Source organism: Microcaecilia unicolor, chromosome 5 (assembly GCF_901765095.1).
Source record: "Microcaecilia unicolor chromosome 5, aMicUni1.1, whole genome shotgun sequence".
In the NCBI taxonomy this organism is placed as follows: Eukaryota; Metazoa; Chordata; class Amphibia; order Gymnophiona; family Siphonopidae; genus Microcaecilia; species Microcaecilia unicolor.
In genome coordinates, this window is record NC_044035.1 from 310,240,332 (window position 1) to 310,260,918 (window position 20,587).

Sequence of the window (20,587 nt, forward strand, 5' to 3'; positions counted from 1 at the left end):
GTTTATCTTTTTAGGCCATTTTCGAAAAGAAAAAAAAAAAACTCAAGTTAAAAGCGCACAAAATCAAGCCATTGGGATGTAGAAGGGGCTAACATTTTTAGCAGACTGGTCCCCAAGACATCCCAGGAGAGCAATGTGGCACACTAGGGGAGATTGCTTTAGAGGTCATATAAATGCTCCCAGGTACACATCTGACTGTTGCTCCCTTACCTTGTCTGCTGAGCCCTCTAAAAGTCACTATCCCCAACTGTACACCACTAAAATAGCCCTTATGAGTGAAGGGAGCACCTATATGTGGGTACAGTGAGTTTTTAGTGAGTTTTGGAGGTCTCACAATTTCCACCACAAGTGTAAGGTAAGGGGAGATATGGGCCTGTGTTCACCTGTTTACAGTGCTTTGCATCCACCACTAGACTACTCCAGGGACCTGCATGCTAGTCATAGAAGCTGGTGAATACTATTTTTATTCACATTTTTGGGGGGTGGGTGGGGGTCAGTGACCATTGGGGGAGTAAGAGGGGTAATCCCTGAATCTCTCCAGTGGTTATCTGGTCATTTAGGGCACCTTTTTGTGTCTTATTCATTAGAAAAATAGGTCTAGACCAAAACGTTGAAGTTTTTGCCCTTGACGTTTTGGTTTTGTTCCATTATAGGTGTAAAACGTTCAAGGGTTAGGCATGCCCTAATCCCGACTTTGAAACGCCTCTGACACACCCCCATGTGATTTGGACGCACTATAGACGAATTGCATTGATAAACATCTGCAAAGTAGGTTTCGAAAATAATGATTTTGACATTTTAAGAAGAAGTTCATCCAAACGGTGCTTTATGACACTTCTTGGATGTTTTTCTCTTTCAAAAATGAGCCCCATAGTCTCCTGGTTCTGTTCATTGACCTGACAAGATTTATTTATTTATATACAATGATTTATATTTTGACCATCCTGGGGAACAAATTATTATTCTAAGCAGATTAGATGATAAATAAATAAATATATAAAACCAAATCAAACATTAAACCAAATCACAACATTAAAGCATGACAAGATCTGCTGAAATTTTGGGTGCAAATGCATGGAATCCCGCCGGTGTTTCATACACAAAAGCCTAGTGTACAAAAGCCTGGTGCAGTCTGCTGCCACATTCCATTCAGAAATCGAGTACTCTTTCAGGGGCCACTGCAGATACTACCATGGGCAGAAGCACATGGTTACCAAGAGGTTTACATGCAAATTACTGGTTGCAAGATGCAGAAAGGGATTCAACGCAGATGTTAACTTGCACAGTAGTCACTGGCACACAGTATATTAAAATGTACGGCAATGAGGCCACAATGAAGAGAAGCACACAGAAGATTTTAAAGCAAGCACAATGCAAATTTCCCACCAGGTCTGAGGAGGTACAGAACAGTTAGTTGACATAAATTAAAAAAAAAAAAAAAAGGCCACTGAGTTTGTATTCATCCCCTCCAACACCACAGAAATTTCAAAAATCCCTGGTAGTTTAATGACCCCCTGCCCCCCCTCCCCCCCCATAAAAACCTACCTCCTTCCCCCAACAAAAAAATAAATCCCTGGTAGTCTAGCAGCCCAACCCCCCCCCCCCCCCCCCCCCAAAAATAAATAAATAAATAAATAAATAAAGCCCTGGTAATCATCCAAATCACCCGGACCCTCCCCATCCACTTCGAAAAGTCAAAAAGGTGGGAATGATGCCATCATTCAAAATGAGGGTAAGGGTCATGTATTTGCATTTATTTTTTTTTTTTTTTATGTCAGGTTGCAGGGTTAGTAGACTACCAGGGATTTATTTTATTATGTCGGGGGTAGGGAGTCATCAGGATGTGGAGCTTTCTGCTTTGACCATCAGTGATTATTTCTGGTAAGTTAAGGGCCTTACTTTGAATTACCTGTTAATGATCTGTAATGTTGTTTCCTGTGGAATTTGAATCTGCTGGGGAGTGAGTCCATGCTGTTCCAGCTGCTTAGGGATCAAGTGTCTGTGTGCAATTTCTAGCTTCTCTTCTTGAATGTAGCCTTAAGAAAGGAAAAGCAATGTTATTTGCCTTTTTGGTCCCCGTAATACCAAAAAAAAAAAAAAAATGCTCATTAAATGAAGGGGCAACTAGATGGACTAAGCTGACCACAAAACCTTTTTTTTTAAATAGTTCATTTCAGACTTCTTTCAAACAGGGCAGACATGCATATATGCATTCGCCAATACAAATACCTACAGCTGAGTTTGTGTAAAATTAGCAAGAAGAAAATAACAGCTTTCAACAAGACTACCAATCAGTATTCCCAGGCACTGCTATGGTTGGTTGCACTATCAGTAATAGATGTATTTTTTTTTTTTTAAAAGAAACCTTTTCCTTCAAAAGAAGGCATCCGCTTAAAGAAATGTTATTTACAACAAAGAACACTATCATAAACAGCTTCTAAATCATAGTTTAGCTTTTGTCTTCCTGAGACAGTTTCTTTCTATCCCATCATTAGTACTGTGAAACACATTTGGGGAGGTATGTTAGTATCTACTTATATCTTCTGTTAATTACTCTTTAGTAGAAAAGCCATTCATCAGTAATTTAACTTCTAGACATCTTCCACGAGTCCCTAACATATTTATTTTGTTTTTATAATGTAAAACTTGTATTCAGACTATCCTTTAAGGAACGAAGTTGAAGAAAACAATATATAACCACAGAACAGGGAGACTCAAATATAAAAAATATAAAACTCACAAAAAAAGTTACAAAAAATATTCTAAGTGCTTAAAAATCAATACACTGTAAAAATTAAACTAAAATTATATTGAATTTTTAAAAATGAGGAAATTCATTCTTAACTAAAAAATAAAAAAAAAAGCCCCCCCCCCCCCCCCAGACATTCCACTGCTGTCAAAGCCAAAATAAACATAAGAAGAGTTTCTTTTTTCCAAAAGAATTTTGGTGGGTAAAGCAGTGTTTTACAATCAGAAACAGGATTTTATAAAACTACTCTTCAGATATGCAGGTAAGTTTACTTGGAGCAGATATTCAGAAGGATGCCCCAGAAATAATTTGAAATATCTAATTTAGATGTTTCAAATTTACACCCATACTGAAATGGCAGTACAGGGGTAACCTATAAGGAGGGCATAATGAAACAGGCACTAAGAACACGCATACATTTTTAAAGAGAAACCTTTTCTCTTTAAAAATTGGGATGCGTGGGATGTGCATAAAGGAATCCTGTGCAGTAGGAATGGATCCTCAGAAGCTTAGCCAAAATTGGGTGGCGGAGCAGGTGGGGGAAGAGAGGTTGGTAGTTGGGAGGCGAGGATAGTGGAGGGCAGACTTATACGGTCTGTGCCAGAGCCGGAGATGGGAGGCGGGACTGGTGGTTGGGAGGCGGGAAATACTGCTGGGCAGACTTGTACGGTCTGTGCCCTGAAAAAGGCAGGTACAAATCAAGGTAAGGTATACACATATGAGTTTATCTTGTTGGGCAGACTGGATGGACCGTGCAGGTCTTTTTCTGCCGTCATCTACTATGCTACTATAAATAATTGGATATGCCTAAATTTAGGCACCCCTGTTTTAGAATTACCCTCCACACATGTAGTCAGCATTGCTGAATACAGAATTATACATAAATGTCTGGCTCCACATACAGTCTATACACAAAAAGAACTTGTAGTGGCTGCAAATACTATTACTACTACTTTTCACTTCTCTAGCGCTAGACGTATGCAGCGCTGTACACTAAACATGTAAAAGAGTCCCTGCTCGTCCGAGCTTACAGTCCAATCAAGACAGACAAACAAACAGGACAAATAAGGGATAACGGAATTACTTATAGTGGAAATAAAACAGACATGGGCCCTGAACAAGTGAATATGAGTTAGGAGTTAAAAGCGGCTTCAAAAAGGTGAGCTTTCAGCCTAGATTTGAATAAGGCCAGAGAGGGCGCTTGATGTACTGCCAGGCATAAGGTGCAACAGGATAAAAGGAATGGGAGTCTGGAATTGGCAGTTGAGAAGAAAGGTACAGATAAGACAGATTTGCCCAATGAACGGAGTTCCCGGGGAGGAGTGTAGGGAGAGAAAAGAGCGGAGAGGTACGGAGGAACTGCAGAGTGAATGCACTTATAAGTCAATAAGAGAAGTTTGAACTGTATGTGGAAATGGATAGGAAGCCAATGAAATGACTTGAGGAGAGGGCTAATGTGAGTGCAGCGATGCTGGAGGAATATAAGTCGTGCAGCAGAATTTTGAATGGATTGAAGGGAAGAGAGAGGTGGTTTAGTGGGAGAGCTGTGAGAAGTAAGTTGTGGTAATCTAAGCGTGGATAAGGGTTTTGGTAGTGTGTTCTGAAAGGAAGGGACAAATTTTGGTGATATAGAGAAAGAAACAACAGTCTGCTGGATTTGTGAAGAAAGAGTCAAAGGTGACCCCAAGGTTACAAGCTGATGAGACAGGGAGGATGAGAGCTGATGAGCAGAGATAGAGAATAGGGGAAGAGGAGAGGTGGATTTAAAGGGAAAGATAAGAAGCTCAGACTTGGGAATGTTTAGTTTCAGATGGCAGGGAGACACTCAGGCAACAATGTCAGACAGTCAGGCTGAGACATCAGCCTGGATTATTTCTGGTATGGAGAGGTGATCAAGTGAACAGTAAGAATTGCTCACGTGAGAAACACAAAAGCATCTGCGAAACAGAAACAGATTGAAAATTACTTAGTTGCGATTCAACTGGGAGTATATTTTGATCAAACTGTATGACTATTCATGCTACTTTTTCTGAGAAACCCACGGCGAAATCTGATTACTCAGGGATGAATCACACAATACATTGGGTTTCCCAGCAGCTACCAATTTAGATACCACATAGTACAATTCCTTAGACTGATTCACAGCAGATTCAATAACTTTTTTTAAAATACTCCTTTTTAACTTCCAATACCCTAGTATTGTAACACTGGAGTTTAAGATTATACTATTCCAATGCAACTCTAGATGGATATTTCCTCCAGTGATACTCAGACTTCCTCAACTCATACTTCTGGTCTTTCAATTCTACGGTAAACCAAAGAGCGTTCTGAGATCTCCTAACCACATTTATTTCAAGAGGAGCAATATATCCAAGGATTTATGAAGAGCAGAACACCAAAGATCAACAGCTTGAGAAACATTGCATAATTCAAAAGACTGCACCTGAGAGATAAGAGTAGATTTTACATCAGAAATCTCATTATGTTTTTCTATAAGTAAGAACTATTGAGCATGGGAGGAGATCAGAGCACCAAGGGAATAAGAACAGATGGAGAAAAGAAGAGGCCCCAAGAAAAAGCCCTGAGGTACACCAACTGATGGTGCGATAGCAATGGAGAGGCTCCACCAGAGCATACACTAAAAGAGCGATAGGAGAGATAAGAAGAAAACCAAGGAAGGACAGAGCCCCAAAATCCAAGTAAGAGTGCCAAAAGCAAACGCTAGATTGTTAAGGATAAGTATAGAATAGAGGTCTTTGGATCTGGCCAGGAACAGGTCACTGGAGACTTTAGCAAGGGCTGTTTCAGTTGAATGAAGAGGGCTAAAGCAGGATTGACGTGGATCATTGAGATGAAAGGAAGTCAAGACAACGGCGGTGAACAGCAAGTTCAACTAGCTTGGATATGAAAGGGAGCAGGGAGATGGGGTGATAGTTGGAAGGGCAGGTAGGGTCCAATGAAGGCTGTTTCAGGAGTGGTGTCACTACAGCTTGTGGGAAGGCATCAAGAACAGTTGCAGTGGAAAGTGAAAGATTGAGGATATGGGAGAGAGAGAAGGGATGACAGTAAGAGAGATTGTGCTGAGTAGATGGGTGGGAATAGGATCAGAGGAACAGGTAGTGAGTTTGGAGGAGGAAAGAAAACATGCAGTTTCCGCTTCAGTGATTTCAGAAAAGGAAGAGAAGGTGGCAGGGGTTGAAGGAAGGTTGACGGAGAGGTGGAGGTGACTTGGTTGAGAACTCAAGGTTACTCTTGTGAATCTTTCCATGGAAGTACTCAGCTATAGTCTGGGGAGGGAGTGGAGGTGAAGGTGCTTTGAGCAGAGTTCAGCATGGCAAAGAGATAGCAAGGTTTGGAGCCAAGAGAGTTTGTCAAATAGATGTAGCAGTTTTGTTTGGCAAGTGAAAGAGCAGACTGGAAGGAGGTCAACAAGAATTTGAAATGTATGGGCACCTAGATGTTAGCATGTATTATGCATCATGTAGCTACACTTTGGGTTCATCTTTCCTACATGCATCACTTTGCACTTGATCACATTAAATGTCATCTGCCATTTGGATGCTGAGGTCATTTAGGGCACCTTTTTTGACTTAGTCATGATTGAAACAGGTCCAGGCCAAAATGTCCAACTTTTAGCCCTGGATGTTTTCGCTTTATGGCAGAAAAACATCCAAATTCTGGGAATGCCCAAATCCTGCCCCAACACACCCCCTTGTGATTGGGGTGTATTGCAGATGAACTGCATAGAAAAACGTCTTAAAATGTGTTTTGAAAATAGGATTTGGACGTTTTTTCCAAGAAAAACATCCATCTGCCGCTTTTTGGACATTTTTATGATTCGAAAATATTTACCAACCCCACTCATTAGGCTGTTTAAAAATAGCTGCCCATTTTTAGAGCCAATCTATAGAAGAAGCAGCAAATTACACCTAAGAAAGGAAATTTCACTTCTTAATGTAGTCAGGATTGCAATACCATGCTGCCCAAAAATGTTTTCAGGTCTTCTTGGCCAAGAGAATAAACATAAGCCTGATGTTAATTTACCTGGAACCTGAATGACCTCCATTCTGTCTAGAAGGGCAGGTGAAATGGTAGCTGTAGTGTTGGCTGTGGCTATAAAGAGAACTTGAGATAAGTCAAAGGCTACATTTAGGTAGTGATCTGTGAAGCTGTGATTTTGTTCTGGATCCAAGACCTGAAAGAGAACAAACAACAGACTTATTGACTGTGCTCCTAACTGCACACCATGATTTATCATATCCTGCATTATAAAACAGAACGTCCAAGAACAACAAAGAAATAAACATAATGAAACGAGGAATACTTATATTATTCAGATGGACCACCCAGTCCTTGTGAATGATCACACTGTCTACAATGGTAGACAATGAACGGAGGCACTGGGGAGGAGTGTAGGGAGAGCTAAGAGAGGAGAGGTACTGATTTGCCGCAGAGCGAATGAAGCTAGGAAGAATTATTACAAGAATTATTTGAACAGTCATAACAAATGTGAACATTTTGAGCTTGTCAAATTATTATTCAATGTACTGTACTCTATATTATTTAATAATATATTGTACTATAAATATTATTTATAGTGTTATTAAAATCAATTTCTTTTATAATCAGATACTCCTATTAATGAATATATTTAAATTCTTTTCAGAAAACATTTATCGGTCATAAGACTTGAACCGCCACCGATACAAAATGTAAGAAAAAGAACTCAATATTTATTAACTTGCTGTTCATTCTGCTGACCAAACACAAAGTTTTTCACATTGCACTTTAACCACTGGTTTATTAGTTCTTCTAGACCTTTATTATTTTTATCAATCATCTTTGAAAGGAAATCTTATCCTGTTTGGCAATGCAAATGCTACTTTCATTGTTGCTTTATCACATTTTTGAACACCTTCTGTTACATTCCATTATTCTATGACAGCAGTATTAGTGTCAAATGAGATCAAAATAGACTAAAGATAGTTACAGAGAGGATCACGTGTTACACTGCTGCCTGACGTCACAAAAGCTAACATTTCCAATTTAGAGTCATGTGGAGTGTGAATTTTTCTAATATTTGTATATAGACATGCTACTGTAGAATGAAAGCAAAGTTGCTTACCCTCACAAATGTTTTTAGTAGACAGCAGGATTGATAAAAGCACAGAAGTGGGTGACTTTATCTAATGCCACCAGACCAGACCGAACTGCTCTCCCAGAGCTCAGAATAGTGTAAAATTCTGAGCATGCACAGCCCTTCTTGCACACAGAAGTCTCCTCAGCTCCTTAGTTAAGTCAAAAGTTTGATAAAGAAAACAGCCCTCGGGGGGGGGGGGGGGGGGGGGGGGGGGGAATCGATGGGATTGAGTGCCTTATTAAATCTGCTGCCCATGAAAAATACCCTTTTTCATCAACAAGCAGGACTGAGTTGGTAAGCAACAGATTGGCTAGCAGAGATTGACAAAAAGCAGTGTGCTTTGTCAGGATGGGTTAAAACAGTAACATGTAGGAAATACACAGCTCCTGGCTGGTTAAATCACCTGTTTGGGGCTACCCGTTAATTTTCAGTGTCGCTTAACTAGTTAGTGCTGCTGAAAATAACCAGTTAGTGCCAAACTGAAAACTGGCTATTTTGGGGGCACGACTAATATTCCGCCAGGGTCATTATGCTCATATTAGCCCTCTCCTCAAGTCACTTCACTGGCTTTCTATCCGTTTCCGTATACAGTTCAAACTCCTCTTATTGACCTATAAGTGCATTCACTCTGCAGCTCCTCAGTACCTCTTCACTCTCATCTCTCCCTACATTCCTCCCAGGGAACTCCGTTCACTGGGTAAATCTCTCTTATCTGCACCCTTCTCCTCCAATGCTAACTCCAGACTCTGTTCCTTTTATCTTGTTGCACCTTATGCCTGGAATAGACTTCCTGAGCTGGTACGTCAAGCTCCATCTCTGGCCGTCTTCAAATCTAAGCTAAAAGCCCACCTTTTTGATGCAGCTTTTAACTCCTAACCCTTATTCACTTGTTCAGAACCCTTATTTTATCATCCTCACTTTAATATTCCCTTATCTCGTTTGTCTGTCCTAATTAGATTGTAAGCTCTGTGGAGCAGGGACTGTCTCTTCATGTTCAAGTGTACAGCACTGCATACGTCTAGTAGCGCTATAGAAATGATAAGTAGTAGTAGTAGTAGCATTCTGGAGGGCAGAGTTGGCACTTGGCTAGTTAAGTGCCGATATTCAGCACTTAACCAGCCAGGTTCACCGAATACACAGGACCACATAACAGTCAGTCCTATCTTTATGCAGTTACCCATAGCTGGTTAAATACGGAATATCGCACTTATCTTAGTAAAGGACCGGAAACAGGATGAATTTGATATACCGCCTTTCTTTGGTTACAATCCAGGGGGTTCATATATTATGTCCAGGCACTTATTTTGTACCTGGGGAAATTTTAAATGACTTGCTCGGAGTCACAAGGAGTTACAGTAGTTTTTAGGCCACTGCACTAACCAATAGGCTATTCCTTCATGATATACAACCAGGGGAGGCCCATGTTCTTACGATGTTATAGTATTGTGACCTTATGTCTGGAGAAAAGATGTTTTGTACAATGAATCTACCATGCTTGGTCTGAGGCATCTGTAAAAACAAAAGTAACTGATGCTGGTAGGGAGCAAAGAGCACGCCATCTTCAATTAGACTACAGAAAAATTATGTGTTATTTAGAAGAGCTGTGAAGACTTTGTTCCAAAAACATGTGTTGTTAAACAAGTGATTATGATTTAGATATCTGTTTAATTGTTTTAAGTGACTGTCTGTTCAATTATTGACTACATAAATTTCTGGATTGATCCCACTTTTTCTTATTGTTATCCTCGTACAACTGTGTAGGTTTCAGTGGAAAATAAGAATTTTAATGTAATGCAAGCTGGGACTCTTGTGAAAACTGTTGTAAAGCTGGTGCAGCCTAGGAAGAGGGAACTAAAAGAAATTATTAGGATCATAATGGTATTTGAGCTACTAATATGTACACCTCATTCTTAACAGGCAAGGGAAGGATAAGATTAGCTGATAAGCTGTGATTCACTGAGTGAATGGTTAAAAAAAAAAAAGTGCATCAGGAGATCCTGAACTCCACCTCTAGGCAGAAATGTTTTGGGTTACAAAGCGCCCAAGATTATTTCTATAAATGAAAAGCTATTCGTTGCCGTAGGATGAATTGGAAAAATGATAAAATACAAAGACTGAAAAAAAAAAGCGCAATTGTTTAATTCAGGGAAGTTACAGCCTGTTACTGTGCTATAAGAAACCAGACATCCAGGTAACAGAATATTTAGATGCCTTTGTTTGTAGATATGGGGAGCCACCAGCAGGAGGCAGCTGAAATGTACTGTATGGTCAAAAGATGAAGCCAAGGGGACTGGTGGACTGAGGGTGCAACTAGGGTAATCCTTGTGATGAGCATGGAAGAAGCTGAATAGAAGCAATACTGGTTTCTCTGATTTCTTCACTGTGAAAGAAATGATGCCTAAAAAGTTTTCTTAAACCAGCCACCCTGTCATAAAATAAACTGACATTGAAGCTGTATAATTGCTTAATAGACTAGAGACTAAACTTTAGTGCAAAGCAGAGAGAAAAAGTCCCCTGGCTCATATAGTTCTTGGATTTATGGCCTAGCTTTTCTTTGATTCTACTCCTCATTCCTCTAATTTCCAAGGCTCTGCAGAAGATAATGCTAGACAAAGCTAATGTAATCCCCCTAGCCTCACCTGGACTTCGCCCTATCCAGGGTCATTGCAGCTTGGGTATGTCCCATTTGTCTGCAGGGGTCTAAAAGGATAAAGAAGGTGAGATCTGTTCTTATGTGAAAATTTCCTTTCCTTGATTCCTGCTAGACTAGGCCATAATCCCACCAAGAAAGTCATATGTGAATTCTAGCAGCTCGAGTGGACTTGTGGGTTTATTCTTGAAGTGTCCGCTGTCAGTTTCTGATCTTGTGGGATTAGAACTCAGAGAATGTGCTTATAATATGCTTGAATTACACTGGGATGTTCCAGGGCGGAACAGCTTTCTTTTACTAGTGATAACATTACTGAAAACTCAGTGCTCTCTGCCTCCATCTTCCAGTTGGGATTGGATTGGTCTAGCAGGAATCAAGTAAAGGATGTTAGCAGGCAAGAATAAATTTCGCCTTTGGATAGAATTTCTGGACATGAATTTTGCCACATTCTCTTTTTGCCCTGCTTTTGTTTGAAGCTTAAATTCAGCCCTAAATATACATGCTATTATTCAGAACATTGCAATGTCAGGTCACCCCTCAGCTCTGCAAAAAAAGTCTTTACTACTGTTATTAAAGCGAGAAATATCCTATATAATAATTCTCACCTCCAACGTTCTAATGTGCCTGGGACTGTGGCTCCCTCGGAGGTGGTCTGCTAGGCAGCTTAGAATGTAGTGACATCACTGACAGCTGATTCCAAGGGGGAGGAGCGCAGCGACGTCAGAGGGGAGAGGAGGAGTGGCTGCAGAGACGACAGCCAATGCCAGATGGCTGTCTACAAAGCCGTGTTTCAGGTTTAAAATTTTATTTTGGCTTTTTTCTTTTTGTACCGGCCACTGCTGCTCAACAGGAGACGCAGCAGCTGCTGGACAGCGTTAGTATTGGCAGCTGCGGGTGGCGATGGGGTTGATGTGCCCGGGGGGGGGGGGGGGGTAGGGGCTTGGGTGATGCACCGAGAGGGGAGGGTCACTGGACTTGGGTGGCTGTAGGGGGGCATGGGGAGGGGAGGGTCACTGCACATGGGTGGCTGCAAGGGGAGAGGAGGGTCGCTGGACATGGATGGCTGCGGGGGGCAGGGAAGAGGGAGGTGAGGAGGAGGTCCTGAGACCAGATGGGTGGCTGCAGGGGGGGCAGGGGGAGAGGAGGGTCGCTGGACATGGGTGGCTGCAGGGGGGGCAGGGGAGAGAGGTGGGTCGCTGGACATGGGTGGCTACAGGGGGGGGGGCAAGGGGAAAGGAGAGGAGGGTCGTTGGACATGGGTGGCTGCAGGGGAGAGAGGTGGGTCGCTGGACATGGGTGGCTGCAGGGGGGGGCAGGGGAGAGAAAAGGGCCGCTGCAAATGCGTGGCTGCAGGGGCAGAGGAGGGTTGGTGGGGAGGGGGTCCTGAGACCAGATGGGTGGCTGCGGGGGGGGGGGGGGGAGGCAGGGGAGACAGGAGGGACGCTGCAGGGGGGGGATTACCTTGCTAGCGCCTGTTTCATTGCCTACCGAAACGGGCCTTTTATACTAGTATTTGGATATTACTAGTCACTACATTCTATCTCTACAGTATAAATCCTTCAGAAGAAGGCATGTGATAACTCTGTACATAAAAATGAAAAAAACACACTTTTATGTTTCCTGCCAGTCTTATCTGTTTTCCACTGACTTCCCAAAGCTAGTTCAGTCATCTGCAACTAACACGATAGGTTAAAGAACCAAAAAAAAACCAAAACATCTATACAGAAATCTAAAAGCAGATGCAAAAATTTCACAGGTGTCAGCCAGTCCTTTGATGTACTATGATCTACATGTAGGTCACCTGAACTGGATCAACTGCCCGTGTCTGCAATATTTAATGAATCACAGAACACACCTAAAAATCAAAGGACTATACAGGCTAAACCCACAAAAATATTTTTACACAGGTGCATATGTTCTTCAAACGGCATCATTCAATTATCATTTCAGGGTGTAACAATGTCCAAGTAGTTTACCATGAAAATGTAGCTAATCAAATCAAATCAATTCCTGTATACCACTAATATCCCCTTTCCAGGGTTCACTGTGGTTTACATTCTAGGTGAGACAAAAGCCGATAAATGTTAGTGTGAGGTGTGAGAATAAATGAGAGTAAATGGCCCAATTATATCCATATAACTCATTTTAGAAAAGCTAAAAAGGAGGCAGGGCCCAATTCTGGGGTGTTGCCTGATCTGTTGATCTAAGAGAAAAGGAGCATTGGGGAACACAGAGCCACAAGACAAAGAGAGTGGGAAGCAGAGTGAGGGGAGCACAGAACACCTATCTACCTAGCAAACAGAGTGAAAGGAGAAAAGTACAAGGCATAACCTATGCCCGCATGATAAAGTATAACTGCGAAGGATTGATAAAGAAGAGAGAGGCAATACAGAGGAATAACATAGTAAATGACATCAAATAAAGACCTGAATAGTCCATACAGTTTGCCTAACAGTCAAACACATTATCAGTTCTCGATTAAACTAACAACGAATGTGATATAAAATACTCGATCACAGTCTTTCTTTGGTGTTTCTGGAACATAGACAATAGAAGTCCACCAAGCACCGTCCTTACGTTCCAACTACCGGAGTAGTTGCACAGACACTTTTTGTGACTTTCAGCAAACCACTTAACCCTCCATTGCCTCAAGTACAAAATTAGATTGGAAGCTCTCCAGATACAGGGCCACACATACTCTACTCGAATGTTACTAGCCTTAAACTACTACAGAGAAAGCATAAAACTAAGTCCTATTCACAGCAGATCAAATCCGACATCAAAAGTTGTTTTGAAAATTGGTTGAAGTAAACACCTCAACGAAAAATCATTCTCAGGTACTCATCTCTCCTTAAAAAGGGATGGCAATTCTTTTGAAAGCTCAGTGCTACTTCTGTTTTTAGACTTAAACAATTTCAATTGAATATTCTATTCATCTCTATATGATTAGAAATATTCTCAGTGTGTTTTTTTTTAACAAAGAATACTAGTCAATTAATTCTTTGTTCTCACGTCACATTTTTCATCAAGGAAACCAAACATTCCTTAATACCATTGCTTAAATACTCCTTTTGAAAAACAAAACAAACAAAAACAACAACAATGTTGGAAGCAAGCTATGACTACCTGCCATGATTGCACCAATAAAATTCAGCAAATTATTAGATCTCTGGCACAAAATTAATAACTTATAGGCACCAATTTCATTGCCATTTCCATCTCAATGCCCAACCAAACACAATGACTTCTCTGTAGGAAATATTTTATTACTCAAAAATCCCAAGTTTGCCCCATAAATGTTTAACTGCCTGTCTGTTTTCATCACTTACAAATATTTTCTATGGAGCACTGGAATCTATTTCTATCCACTCCAAGTTTCAAGATAGGTCATCTAAATTTAGAACAAATGCTCTCCTGTCAACCAACAGCAACTGGAAACATGGAGAATTTCTTTTCATGCTTTCTAGAAGGGGAAACATTTCTGTCACACCATCAAAACGGGATTATACAATCATAAAATGAGGGCAGTCTGACATTTACAAAAATATCAGTGAAAACAGGACAAGCACTAACATATCAGAGAGAATATGAAGAACAACCAGATTGCTGGAGCCTGACCTGCATGTGAACCAGTAGCCAATCTGGTTCTTAGAAAGAATCTAAAGAATCATATTCTGTAACCTGTTGTATACTAATGTAAAGGCCTTAACTCGGGCAGAAAGAAGGAGGCATATAGTCAGGGCACATGTTCATGCTCAAGTGTAGCTGCTTAATTGCAATAGGGATTCTCTGTAGACAGAAGGAAAAATCAACCACACTAGTATATGACATCATCCAGAGGACACAACAAGAAATAGGTCTCTCAGAAGTCCTATTACTAAGGTGCGCTGAAAAATGGCCTGCGGTAGTGTAGGTGCGTGTTTTGGGCGCGCATTGAATCATTTTTCAGCGCACCTGTAAAAAAATGCCTTTTTAAATTTTGCCGAAAATGGACATGAGGCAAAATCAAAATTGCAGCGTGTCCATTTTGGGTCTGAGATCTTACCACCAGCCATTGACCTAGCGGTAAAGTCTCACGCGGTAACCAGGCGGTAATGACCTATGCATGCCAAATGTCACTTGGCGTGCGTCTGAAAAATTATTTTGTGGATGCGCGTATTGGACTCGTGCCAAAAATGAAATTACCATAAGAGCCAAGCGGTAGCCGGGCAGTAACTCCATTTTGGCACGTGTTGGACACGCGTAGACACTTACGCGGCTTAGTAAAAGGGCCCCTCAGTGCTCAGAAAAACATCTTACTTGGTATGCTTCCACAATATTGCTTAGTTGCATCCTCTAGGTAGGATATAGCAGTAGAGTATTTCATTTCATTTATTTTGATATTTAACCTGCCTTATGAACATGCCTAGGGAAAGACATAGAAAACACACTCATCTGTGGTTCAACAGCTAGTTTGACAGTGCTCTTATAGCTACTGTAATTCCCAATCTGTTAGGAATAAAAAATATATAAAAAATTGTGCAAACTGGTGATAAAAAACAAAAACAAAACCTTTGTTGTAACACACTCTATCACATAGAGGGCCTGTTCATCTTTATGCATATGAGGCCCCGGGGAAAAAAAAGATAGGAGAACTATGGATTGAATCAAAAAGTTGGTACCACTTTGGGAAAAAAATCTGGCCAAGTTCAAAGAACTACCTCGTTGTGAAAGCTCATAGATATGAGGACTAAAATATGAATAATTGAATCACACACTTTGGGCTAAAGTGACTGTGACTATAAAGAGTCTTTTCCAGGGTAGGTAATTTCAGTGGCATTCCTAGGGGGGCTAACACCCGGGCGGATCGCCGATGCGCCCCGCCCCCCAGGTGCAGCGCGACCCCCCCCCCCCCAGCGAAAGCACCCCCCCTGCGAAAGAACCCCCCGCCCGGGTGCACGCTGCTGGGGGGGGTGCCGCGTGCGCCTGTCCGTCGTTCGTTCCATGCTCCCCCTGCCCCGGAACAGGAAGTAACGGAGAGGATCGCGGCACCCCCCCCCCCCAGTAGTACTAACATCAAGGCGAATCCCTTGTCTCGGTTTCTGTGAAGATCATCTAGTAGGGATATGAAGACCATTTCTGTTCCATAACCGAGTCTGAATCCAGATTGACATGGATCTAACCAGTATCTCTTTTCTAGCCAATCATTAATTTGAACACAAACTCTTTGTTCTATGAGCTTCCCTAGAAACGGGATGTTGGATACTGGCCTGTAACATTCAAGTCTGTCCTGGTCAAGGTTGTTTTTCTTTAGCAGAGGGCAGACCACTGCCCATTTTAATGCTGTTGGTAGCTGCCCATTAGAGAGAGAGGTGTTCACAATTTTTGTGGCGCCTTCTATAAGGCCCATACTTGCCTGCTGCACAAAATCCTAAGAGACCTTTGACCAACTACCTGCTCCCTCGATCCTTGCCCATCAAAGATAGTGCAGCAGGCATCTTTGATGGGCAAGGATCGAGGGAGCAGGTAGTTGGTCAAAGGTCTCTTAGGATTTTGTCAAGGCTCTCCTCTGTCATTGGGTTAAAAGTATCCCATCTGTCTCTGTCAGGAGGGAGCGAGTTTGTGGTTGGGGATTGGGTGGGATTGCCTGTAAATCCTGGCGGAGACTTTTTGTTGGCAAAGTATGCAGCAAAATCATTGCAGTTCAGTTTAGACTGGGAAGGCAGGTTCTGTTGTGGGGGCTGTAGGCTGTTTACTATACTGAACAGCTGCTTGGTTGAATTGGCAGCCTGTGCAATGCATTGAGAGAAATACTGTTTTTTTGGTTGCTGTAAAGGCTTGGCGGTACTTTGCCATGTGCTTCCTACAGTTTAGTCGGTCTTCAACCAGGCGAGATTTCCGCCATCTCCTTTACAGTTTTCGTCCTTCGCGTTTAAGAATCCGAAGGTCTGGAGAAAACTAAGGTGAGCATTTGTGAGTGGGGCAAAAGACCTTTTTTAGTGGCGCTGTTTTCTCTAAGGTCTTGGCTAAGTGTGTATTGCAGATGTCAACTTGTTCTGACACTGTTGTTGTCTTTTCAACCACATGTGGATAGTCCAAGGCCTCTAGGAAATTCTCAGCGGTCAGCATTTTTTTTGTCTCTGATCTCCTTCCAAACTCTGGGAGGTGCCATTTGTTTCAGGTGGTCACTTAGGGAGAATTTAATTAGAAAGTGGTCATTAGTCATAAAGACCCCTGTGATAATTAAGATGCTATCCCTAAATCCCTGTTGCCCTCTCTTTACCTGATTGGCTATGGGAGCCACAGGATAGGGTTAGAGCCTAAGAAAGAAAGAAGCAAGCCTGGACCGGCATCCCACAAAGTCCCAATAAACCCCATCTTAACCAGAGGAGTCCACAGTGGATAAGGATGGGTAAAGAAAAAACACATTCTCCTTAGTTTACAACAGCAGCATATGTTGGTCTTAAAGAAAGACAGGGAGGATACGTCTCAGCCCTCAGGAGAAACTGATAGGAAGGAGTGAGGGTATATCCCTTTAAAGGCTAGGGAAGGGGAGCACAGAAGCAGGATTGTAGGACTCCAGTAGGTTGGACTCCCTTACTCTAACCAGGTTATTGCTCCAGTCAGGGCACATAAAGGAAATGCCTATAATTCAAATGAAGGGGAGGGGGAGACGCTGAAGAAAGACAAATGAGTTTATTCCCAAGTATAGGGCACTCACTGGAATGGGAACAGGAAGAAGCCCTGGGTTGAAACCAAGGTTCTGATTAAGAATACTGCACAAGCTGGACTGGGAGTGGGAGGAAGCCTTGGCCTGGAAACATGGCTAAGCTCAGTATACTCTGGTGAGGTGGGTTCCAGGCAGGCAGAGAAGCACCTGAAAAAGGAACTTCACCCTAGAATGTCCAAGATAGTTGCCACCTAGACAGAAATGGGGGGGGGGGGGGGGGGGGGAAGAGAAGAGAAGGACTCGGGATCCCATGGTTTCCTATGGAAGAAGGCAGCAGAATTCATTGAAGAGGATGCAATGGACACTGCCATGAAGTAATCTCTATGATATGACGGTAAGCACTTGTTTTGGTTTCAAGAAACAACAGCCATGGGAGGCCTGCAGTTGCCAGAGCTGGGAAGGAGGAGATGTGCTGCAGGCCCAACTTGTTTGGTGCTATGTCAATGAAAAATGACTAAAACATTAATCTATAACTTTTCTGAGAAGGATTGTGGTGTATAGAAATGTAAAGCAACTGTGCAAGGATGTGAAGAGAACTCGTCTGGGCCCTAAACAGGGGAGAAGAAGAATTTCTGTTAAATGCAAAATTAAGGCTGAACATTTAAAAGACAATATATTGCTGCAGTTGAAGATACCATAAGGCAGTTTTCTTTCTTTGGTGGATTATAAGTTAGTGGACCTTTAGAGATAGTTCTTCTGCTGTTTGTCAACTGAGGAAACAGGAAAACCAGGTTTAGGTCAGTTTCTGGCTCTTGATTGAAATTTCCCAGTGGTCTGAGCACTCCTAAAGTGAAGAAGCGAGTCTTCTGTGACTGAGGCAGTTCCTGGACGTCACACTGTACTAAATGGACTGGTATTAGAGCAGACAGTCGATATAGATAAGGAAGCCAAACGGCATGGCCAAAAAGAGGCTAGCAGGATTACATTAGCTTTGGCTTGCTTTATCGTCTCCACAACCTTGGAAATTAGAAGAATGGGTAGTAGATTCAAAGAAAAGCTGTTCATCTAGTTTATGATGAAAGCATCTGGTAACAACCTCTTTGTGTTTGGCTTTCAAGAGAAGAATTGAGAAACTTTACTGTTTGATGTGAAAAGATCTATTTATGGAAGTCCACATTATTGGAAGATATTATTTGGAATGTAATGAATGGTCCCTGGTCTAGGGCACTGCCAACAATTAAGCTTGTCTACAATTACATTCTATGCTCCTGCAATTAAGGCACTTCAGTTAGAAGATTACTTAAGTCCATATCCCAACTGCCTTCTTACAGAGGGAGTAGTAACCTGCTCCTCCTATTTACATAAGTACATAAGTATTGCCATACTGGGAAAGACCAAAGGTCCAATGAGTCCAGCATCCTGTTTCCATCCAGGTCACAAATACCCAGCAAGATCCCCAAAATGTACAAAACATTTTATACTGCTTATCCCAGAAATAGTGGATTTTCCCCAAGACCATTTAATGACGGTCTATGGACTTTTCCTTTAGGAAGCTGTCCAAACCTTTATTAAACTGCTAAACTAACCGCCTTTACCACATTCTCTGGCAACGAATTCCAGAGTTTAATTACACGTTGAGCAAAGAAAAGATTTTCTCCGATTCGCTTTAAATTTACTACATTGTAGCTTCATCGCATGCCCCCTAGTCCTAGTATTTTTGGAAAGCGTGAACAGACACTTCACATCTACCCGTTCAACGCCACTCATTATTTTATAGACCTCTATCATATCTTCCCTCAGCCGCCTTTTCTCCAAGCTGAAGAGCCCTAGCCGCTTTAGCCTTTCCTCATAGGGAAGTCATCCCATCCCCTTTATAATTTTTGTTGCCCTTCTCTGCACTGTCTCTCTGGGCTAAAAACACTTTCCTTGAAAGAGCATTATCAAAGGCTTTCAGCACAACAAATGTTTTTGTGCTTAACTTGAGCACCCTGATGTGACATAACTTCTCCTTCTTTGTCCATGCTCAATAGTGAAGGGAGAACACGAGCTTCCCAGATTACATCTGTTGTCACAACCATCTAGTAATGGGGTGTATTCAAAAGGTAAGTCCTAGGTCAGTGTCTCTCAACCGGTGTTTCACAACACACTATTGTGTTGCGAGCACCTGGGAGGTGTGTTGCATGGTCTCTCTCCACTTTCCTTTCCTTCTCGCAGGGGATCCAGAACCTCTTCTGACCACAGCCCCCCCCCGCCCCGCCACTTGCGAATCCGGCGCCTCTCCTTCACCAGTCCCCTTCCCCGGTGGTCAAACCTCACCTCTTTGCTGACAACGGCAGTCATATCGAACTGCGCAGGCCAACCCAGAGCCTTTCCTCTGTAGCTGTCCCACCCCTCTGACACAACTTCTTTTTTATGCCGAGGAAAGGTTCCAGGTCGGCCCAAGCAGTTCACTATGACTCTCCTGTTAGTGGAGAGATTTAAGAACATAAGAATAGCCATACTGGGTCAGATTAATGGTCCATCTACCCCAGTATCCTGTTTCTAACAGTGGTCAATCCAGGTCACAAGTACCTGGCAGAATCCCAAATAGTAGCAACATTCCATGCTACCAATCCCAGGGTAAGCAGTGGCTTCCCCATGTCTATGTTGCTATCATTCTTTTATTTGCTTATTTTTGTATGGTTAACTTCCATGGAGAAAATGTGCTAGTTATGATCTGCACCTGTTGTTAGGGGGAAGATAGGGTATTTGTGGATACAGAGCATGTTTACATTTATTTAATAAGAACTGTCATGCTGTATCAGAACAAAGGTCATGGGGTCATGTATGTGAGCATCGTCCGTCAGGTGTGACCCGAATGAAAAAAAAAAACATTGAGAACCACTGTCCTAGATGAAGTGGAGTGAGGAGTGGCCCAGTGATTAGGGTGGTAAACTTTGGTCCTGGGGAACTGAGGAGCTGAGTTCAATTCCCACTTCAGGCACAGGCAGCTCTATTACCCTCACTTAACCCTCTATTGCCCCATGTAAGCCGCATTGAGCCTGCCATGAGTGGAAAAGCGTGGGGTACAAATGTAACAAAAAAAAAAGTTGATACATACATTCTACCACCGGAGGAACTGAATCATCTAGTTGGTTATGCTTATCTGGTTTAATGGCTAGTTTGCTTGGATCCTTTATGGCTAAAAACAATTGGATGTGACACATGCAAAGATGCACATAAAGAATTACATGTGCTGTTCCTGTCTCCATTACCACCAACGAGGAAACAAACTGGAAATCCGCTGTGCCTGAACTCCCTGGTGAGGACCATCAATGTAACTGTGCTTTGATGATTTTGGGGGTGGGGTGGGGGGTGGAATGAAAAATAAAAAAGAAGCTTTACCTTCTCCAGGAGAGC

General features: G+C 42.2%; 1 protein-coding gene across 1 annotated transcript in view; it reads right to left on the reverse strand.

Moving 5' to 3' along the window:
- LONP2 (lon peptidase 2, peroxisomal) overlaps nt 1-20,587 on the reverse strand; it is a 205,345-nt gene that overhangs the window by 100,161 nt on the left and 84,597 nt on the right. Inside the window, exons 9-10 of the mRNA XM_030204378.1 lie at nt 6,794-6,944; nt 1,910-2,036 (exon numbers count right to left, since the gene is read on the reverse strand). Of these exons, the coding sequence (XP_030060238.1) occupies nt 1,910-2,036; nt 6,794-6,944 (278 nt within the window). The remainder of the gene's footprint in view (nt 1-1,909; nt 2,037-6,793; nt 6,945-20,587) is intronic.